Source organism: Hevea brasiliensis, chromosome 5, assembly GCF_030052815.1.
Source record: "Hevea brasiliensis isolate MT/VB/25A 57/8 chromosome 5, ASM3005281v1, whole genome shotgun sequence".
NCBI lineage: Eukaryota > Viridiplantae > Streptophyta > Magnoliopsida > Malpighiales > Euphorbiaceae > Hevea > Hevea brasiliensis.
In genome coordinates this window covers 102,668,444-102,676,427 of record NC_079497.1, presented here as the reverse complement: position 1 = coordinate 102,676,427, position 7,984 = coordinate 102,668,444, and the positions used below count along the sequence as shown (strand labels likewise).

The window sequence follows — 7,984 nt, the reverse complement described above, 5'->3', positions numbered from 1 at the left end:
ATTATAGTTTACTTATTTGGGTGTTTATCAGTCTGCACTTAAAAAGTCAACCAAACACCCCTTAAGTGTTTAAGTGTTTTTTTGACATTGAGATTTAAAGGCTAAAATTATTTAAAAAATAATTTATAAAAAATTATTTTATTATTTTTATGATTAAAATTTATAAAATTAATTTTAAATTATTTTTTAATATTTTTAATTATTATATTTAAAAAAAGTATTTTTCTCCGATCAAACACTCCCTTTATATTTTTCCTCTCCGAAAATGTTAAAAATATTTTTTCTTAAAAAAACGCTAAAAAATATTTCGGAAGAAATATAGGGTCTACTCTCTTTCCAACATGGCAAGTTCTCAGTGGGTCCCAATCTACACACAAATTGCCAACGTGGCAAGATTTCATTAGCTTCAGTGACGCCCATGGAAAGAGACATCAAACAAAGGAGAAACAAACTTTCACCCAAATTAAACGCAGGAGCAAGAACTCAAACTCCATAACACGAGAGAGAGAGAGAGAGGGAGAGAGAGAGAGAGAGAGTTTTGAGTTAGGCATGGCAGCTCGCAAGAGGGCGTTAGCGGCCACAGACACAAGCACCGTGAAATCAGTCTGTACCGATACCAAAACCGATCACAAACCCCAAGAAACTACTGACTCACCAATTGCTCCTCCAAAATCTGCCTCCATTTTCAAGCTCTCTCTCTTGCTTATCGCTCCTTACTTTTATTTGCTTTTCTACCACTACAAAATCCAGCATGACCTCAAAATATCAATCCTCATCAATGCTGTCCTTAGCCTTGCAGGATTCTTCTTGACTGTCAAGATGATTCCTGTGGCTTCTCGATACGTTTTGAGGAGGAATCTTTTTGGTTATGATATTAACAAGAAGGGTACCCCTCAGGGCACTGTTAAAGTGTGAGTTTTTATTGCTAATTGTCGTTTTCTGTTTCTGTTTGATTGTTGAGTTTGGTTTTTTGGTTCGTTTTGTGATGTGGGTATGTATTGAATTTTGATTTTATATGGAGTTTGCATTTGGTATCATTTGTGAATTGGGTGTGTCATCGAAATCAAATGGTATGCTTGCCTTGCATTCGCAATTTTAATTTCAGTTGTTGAGTGCAAATGCAACTTACAGTTTTTTTTTTGTTTGCTGCTAAATTTGTTGAGCAACTTTTAATTCGTCCGTGTAGTTTGATTTTATTTGAGAGACAAACAAATTGCTAATGTGTTCCAATGAGAGAATGTGATTTGATCCTCGTTTCTCCCTTTTTTTTTTCTTTACTGGCACTGGAACTGCTACACTCAGTGATATGCTCTGCTGCTCTAAAGTTATTACTACCTTTGGAAATTCCATTCTCATTTGGTTATTTTGTTTTCCAAGTAAATTTGTGAGCACTTTGTTTTTGTGGTAATCTAAAAATAAAATTTGTGTTTGTTTTTTCTTGCTTCTCTGCATTGATATGTCCCATAAACAATACAATGTGAAGATCCTGAGCTGGAATGTTCAGAAGTATTGAAGAACAATTTTTTGCTTATGTTTGTAGCTTTTAAGTGATTTGGTGCGTGCTTTTCAACAAGTTCAAAAATAGTTTATTCAAGCTTGTGTTTTTCTGGGGTGTGTACACCATAAGAGATAACCTTTTAAGAAAATTTTCACTGGAATTGTGAAAATTGGTGACAATCAAGGAATTAGATTATCAGAATTGTGATTTAGAAAGACAATATGATTTGGCAATGATTATATTTTAATCTTTTCAACCCATCCATTTCATTTACCAAAATTTCCTTATTAACTTAGCTCTATGTTTTGCAGGCCTGAATCATTGGGTATTGTTGTTGGGATAGTCTTCTTGGTATTGGCAATCTTATTTCAGTATTTTAACTTCACAGCAGATTCCATTGTAAGAATATTATATTGCCTAGTTGCATTTTTTCTTTCTGATTGTCAGCAAGTGATGTCTGAACTTATATCATTATCTACTGAATGATATTTTACCCATTAAAATGTCTATTTTAGTTTTTTCACGTCTTTCTTCTAATCACAATTTCTCTTTTTGGTTGTGCTGTTAAGCTTTTTGTATTACCATTACACATTAAAGTTCACTCTCACCATTTCTCCTTCTCATCATCACTAGTTTACAGTGTGAAAACTAACGCACACGTGCACAAGCCAGTTGAATGAACAGTAAAAAGGTTACAGATCTTGAAAACCGCATTTTATGATGATTATAGCATATTGCAACCTTTTTCCTGCTAACCGATTGTTAAACCCTAGGTTCCTAGTAAATCAATATTCAATATAGTAGGAATCTTTGATTCTCTGAGGATATGGTGCAAACCTAAAATCTAAAACTGCAAAACTGCGCTGGAGAATGAAAGCTGTGAATTACAGTTGCTGGTGAGTGGTAGCAGTTGTGGTATGATGGTGATGAGATATTGGCGTCATCATATTGAAATTTGCACAAAAAAACGCAGGTTCACACAATTGATGGCTCATGCATGCCTAAAATATCTAATTGTGTTATGTCGGAGTTAGACTGGTCATCTATTGCAAAGTGGACATTGAGAGAAGCAAATTGGAGGTGGAGAATTTCTCATATTTAAAAAGATAAATTAGAGAAGCATATCGATAATGGATTTGATAAATCAATATAAAGGAGAGAAGAATTATGGACCACTAGACGGCCAAAATTTTGCTCTTGTTAAACATGTGGCATGTGGGATGGACACATAGATAGGTATACGACGCATGTAGTGCAGAAAATGACATTAGACATGGAGAAGAGTGAGAGTGGATGAGGTGGAGAATAAGAAATAAATCGGTTAGATTTGAATGCCTTGTTAAGTTAGAGGTGGCATCAACTGAGTACTGTTTAAGAGAAAGCTAAGAATCTTTCTTGTTTGCTTTGAGGCTATTAATAGCACAAGAAAATGGGATTTACCACCTAGAAGAGGAAGGGAAAGGCTGAAGAGAATATTTGATGAGGCTGTGGGATAAGACATGATGGCTAATGGTTTACCAAAATTCATGCTCTTAGACACTAGATTGAGGAGTGTGTTATTCTTGAAAAAGACATACAAGTCCAGCATGTGTTATTCTTTGAATAGTTGCTTCTGATTTTTTATTTTTATTTTTTGATCTTTTTAAATATTTCTGCTGGAAAAGTTCTGATTTGTCAATATTTACCTGATTTAGTTCTAAACATAGTTATAGAAAATTGGAGAGACCTTTAGGGTGCATTTGATGTGTGAGAATGGCAAACACAAGATAAGTTAATCTCACCTTGTCCTATGTTCGTTGCCCCTTTTGAACCAAAACAAAAAAAAAAAAGGTGTATTTTTTTTCTTATCCACTTTCCAATTCTGTACTTTTTGTCTCTCATATCCCGTTGGATTAGTTATCTGGGGCCATGAAACAATATCGATAACATTGTTATTCCAAAAATGCCCCTTATAAAAACTCAAAAGAAATTATTTATATCTTTAATTTTCCTATTTGATATAATTTATATAAATATATTTACATATTTATTCATATGTTTTTATCATATACTTAGATATGATAAATTAGCTAATTTGAATTTAATGTAATTACTACTTTACCTCTCACGTAAGAAGACATCTAAAATTAACAAAACTAGACAAGTAATTGTATTTAAGAGAAATGTTATAATATAATCCGTTTCATACTTACATTCCAAACATGGGTTAGGATGTGAGGAATTATTGTCATTTCTGCATGTAGTCCAATCTTGTTTAAAGATTATCAAACATAAAATAGGACAACTAGTTTGTCTCTCCTAGATACACCAACATAGGATGGAACAATTGTTTGCTGTCTTGTTCTGTGTAGTAATTGTCATATATTGTCTTGTATTGTCTAATCCCTTGCACCAAACGCAGCCTTAACTTCTTATTGGCTGACACTGACACATTGGATATATTGAAGCTCTCTGAATGGTATGGAACTAACTCATTTGATCATATATCTTATTTCCTTTGGTTAAAGAAATGGAAGTTTGAGAATGGATTCTTCTATCTTAGTTACAGCTTGTCAGCTTCAAATAATTGTCTAAATGTTTCCTCCATTATGTTACTCAATTTTAGGGTGTACATATTGTCTTTATTGAGAGTCCACCATTAGCTCTAAGCCTGATTTATGTTCACAATTTATGACCATATGCTTTAACTAATTGATGGTTAATGTTGAAATTTTCATACATGCAGTGGCTTGTTGAGTATAATGCAGCACTTGCATGCATCTGCTTCATGACTCTACTTGGATTTGTGGATGATGTCCTTGATGTACCGTGGAGAGTGTAAGAATTTAGTTTTCCACTAAGGATTTCTCTCTTATTAATATTTTCCTTAATAAACACATAGAGCTTTCTTTTTTGAATAATGCATGATGAGGTACTGACGCTCGAACTTGTAACTGTTAAGAGCAGGAAATTACTCCTGCCATCAATTGCTGCCCTTCCATTGTTGATGGCATATGCTGGACATACAACTATCATAATACCAAAGCCTCTTATTCCATATGTTGGGCATGAAATACTGGACCTAGGTATTTTTCTGAATCCAGACACCTCCTCCCCACCCTCCAAAAAAACCCACTCACAAGATGCTTTATCTGAGTAGTAAAATTCCAAAAAAAAAAAAATGTTAACATTGAAGTAGAAATCATATTTTTGTTACTTTGTTGAACCTCTATTGACAAAAATTCTTTTTTGTTTTTTAGAAAAGTCTGAGCTCTTTTTTTTTTTAATTTTTATAAATTAAGTTGTACCAATGACTCAAGTTGTGAGGTTTATGAATATTTAACGTATATCACTGGCACAGACAACTGAAATTAAAATTTTGTTAATTGTAATATTGTGGGATGCTCTATCTAATTCATGAGCTTCATCTGGTCTTTCAGTCAATAAATTTCCACTGGGAGTGCCTGTATTCTCGATCAATGCAAAAGAAGTTAACCATAAATTGTTTGTTCATTGAATTAAAAGGGTGTCTTATTGAAAGATATGTGTGTCATAGCTGTGTAATCTCGGCATCCTTTTTGTGGCATTTGCAAAATGATAACCGTTAAAAGTGTTTATTCCATCCAGCATAAAAAGTCGGATCCAAACAAAGAAGAGGGGCAAAAAATGAGGAAGGGATAATTCCACATTCTATCAATTAGTAAAGTTTGAATTTGCCAAAGCTATATTTGCATAGTGGAATGAAAGCTGGGGGGTTCAGCTGTCATCATTTACTGAAAAAGAGAATCATAAAATGAGTTACTAGCTGTGTATGTTTTTTCATCAACTACTAGTTGCAGGGTTTGTGGGACTCTTGCCCTTTTTTTTCTCGTATTGAGAAGTGTCAGTAGTAGCAGTGCATATATGACTTGTTTGTCCAAGTGCATTTTTGACATTTATTTCCATTGTTTATCCCTTTAATATGCACCATTTTTTTTCCTCTTCTCTTTTCCCTTATACTATTTAATTTTCTTGTAAAACTTATGGAATTTGGGTTCCTTTCACTGGGTGTTGTGCTATTATTTTTGCAAAAAAAAAAAAAATTGTTATGAACAATCGTTAGCAAATTTTGAGTCCAGCACATTTTATTTATTTGGTCCCTTTTGTAATTTTCTGTATTATTTCTTTCCTTGTGCTCTTTTTTTTTGGGAACAGGATGGATATATAAGCTATACATGGGGCTTTTGGTGGTTTTCTGCACAAATTCCATTAACATTCATGCTGGTATAAATGGTCTGGAAGTCGGGCAAACAGTTGTGATCGCATCTGCTGTAAGCAAGCACAAAGACTTGTAAAACAGTTGGAATCTGCCCTGTTATGAAATGTGAGACAGCTTATCAATTTTTGCAGATTTTGATACACAATATAATGCAAATTGGAGCATCTGTGGATCCCGAGTATCAACAGGCCCATGCATTTTCTGTTTATCTTACTCAACCCTTACTGGCCACCTCCATGGCTTTACTTTCTTTCAATTGGTAAACTTCATTCCATTTGTCATGCAGTTTATTACTGTTTATTTTGTGCAGTAACATAACATCTAACTGTTGTCTTTGGTTGTGTTAGGTATCCTTCTTCAGTTTTTGTGGGAGATACTTATACATACTTTGCCGGAATGACTATGGCTGTTGTCGGGATTTTAGGCCATTTTAGGTGTGTTTCCCAGCATGTCCTTCCACATTTTCTATTTATCAATCACTTATGTATGGATGTTAGATTTCCACACTAACTTGATTTGAGACCTATGTTAGGCATTCATTCACTTATTTACTTGATTTGGCTTGCTTCTGTTCTCTCTCTCACATTCAATCTCATGCCCATTTGATAACTGATATATAACCATGTGATAGATTTGTTGTCTCATTTTAAGACCATGAGCTTCATGAGATTCTGCTGTGTTAGTCTTCCACATGATGACTTGTTTGCTAACCTTAATCTGCATTTATCACTATGCCTTTCTATAACCTAATATAATAATTTCCTTTTTTCAACAGTGAAACGCTCCTGATTTTCTTTTTACCTCAAGTAATAAACTTTCTCTTATCGCTTCCCCAGGTTTGATCTGATAACTCGTCTCTTTCTAGTTCTGAATTTCTGGTTTTCCAATAGGATGTCTAATATGTGGTTCTGCTTGTTCAGCTTTCTGGCTATGTTTATTGCCCACGGCATCGTCTGCCTAGGTAGTGTTTCCTGTTGTCAATTATGCTTTATGCTTTAGGGACTCTAGCTGATATGAATCATTTTCTGGAGATCTTTTTCATTTTCTGTATATTTTTCCAGGTTTGATCCTCAGACAGGACTGCTAACCGGAACTAATGATGGAACAGTTGTCAATGTTTATTTGAGAATTTTTGGCAGAAAGTCAGAAAAGTCTCTTTGTATCCATCTTCTTCTTGTTCAGGTGATTTATTCACATGTTAGAAATGTTCTTCAACTTATGCGTTGTTTGTCCCCTTATCTCTTTCTCTCTATCTATCTCCTCCCACACCACCACCAACGTTTTGCCCTTTCTTCAATAGTTTGTTTATACATGCACTGATGTTATTTTGTTGGGTGCTGGAGGACAGCAATTTAGAACTCATTCCTTTTTTTTTTTTTTTTCCTCTCCTCTTCTTTTCTTTCTTGTTCGTTTTTAAATTTAACACTATAGTTGGACCTCCATCTAAAACCATGCTTGTGAGTTTCTTTTGAACCAATGTTCTTCATCAAGATTCCACTTGTATGGTTTTTTTTTAATTTTTTGGTGACTTGTATGGTTTCTTTAATTTTAAGGTTTCGCCTATTGGGTCCTTGTATCATCTTGCAACATCATAACGTGCTTTGGTTGAAATTCTTCCTGGATGCATCATTCATTAGGAAACTCATTTCCATGCAAAATTATATGTGCGTCTCTGCATGATAGCTCATATGTATCATGTTTGACAGGCTATTGGATGCTGCTTCTGTTTCTTGCTAAGGTATTTGCTTGCTGGCTGGTACAAATGAGCTTGTAACATCAAAGAAACAAATTTCAGCTCCTATTTATTTTGCATGCCATGCCATCTATTTGGGTTATATCATGTGTCCAAAGGTAGAGTATTGCTACCGATACAGGTACCTTTTTTTTTGGAAGACAACAATTACTTACAATTTTGACATTCTTTGGATTGGATGCAGCCTACATTCTATCAGAATTGTTAGACTAGAGTTTTTAACACATCTTGTAATCTTGTTCTTTACGGGAATGAAGCAAACTTTCAGTATAGAATCTGTTGTCTGTCTGTAAGCTATACCCGAAGTAACAGCACACGTTTCAGCCAAGATTAGGGAAACAGCATTGCAGAATCACCATTTGAATTTTTCCGATTACGAATAGAATCATAAAAGGTCATTTTCTAGTTTCCACATGCAAAGATCATATCAATATTGTAAAGCCAATAAAGCTGTATTTTGGTGAGCTGATGGATTTAAATGAGAGCCACTGCCCTA

General features: G+C 34.3%; 1 protein-coding gene across 2 annotated transcripts; it reads left to right on the top strand.

Annotated features, from left to right (window-relative positions):
- The first annotated feature begins 461 nt into the window (after window positions 1-461).
- LOC110653479 (uncharacterized) lies at window positions 462-7,763 on the top strand. 2 transcript variants are annotated; one of them, XR_002494580.2, is made up of 12 exons: window positions 462-911; window positions 1,810-1,897; window positions 4,224-4,315; window positions 4,445-4,563; window positions 5,672-5,787; window positions 5,867-5,994; window positions 6,083-6,169; window positions 6,511-6,571; window positions 6,656-6,696; window positions 6,797-6,917; window positions 7,442-7,586; window positions 7,673-7,763. XR_002494580.2 is itself a non-coding variant. In XM_021809128.2 (11 exons), the coding sequence occupies exons 1-11, from the start codon at window positions 550-552 to the stop codon at window positions 7,499-7,501; spliced, it is 1,275 nt and encodes a 424-aa protein (XP_021664820.2). In that variant the 5' UTR covers window positions 462-549; the 3' UTR covers window positions 7,502-7,763. The 2 variants fall into 2 exon arrangements, 1 of the variants encoding a protein (XP_021664820.2); XM_021809128.2 differs by having other exon boundaries at window positions 7,442-7,763.
- Window positions 7,764-7,984: the final 221 nt, after the last annotated feature.

Excerpts from the sequence above, each read along its gene's own strand:
- LOC110653479 (XM_021809128.2), top strand. The coding sequence starts at position 550 with ATGGCAGCTCGCAAGAGGGCGTTAGCGGCCACAGACACAAGCACCGTG. Across the intron at positions 4,564-5,671 it reads GCATGAAATACTGGACCTAG|GATGGATATATAAGCTATAC; the intron begins GTATTTTTCTGA and ends TTTTGGGAACAG. Across the intron at positions 6,170-6,510 it reads GGGATTTTAGGCCATTTTAG|TGAAACGCTCCTGATTTTCT; the intron begins GTGTGTTTCCCA and ends TTTTTTCAACAG.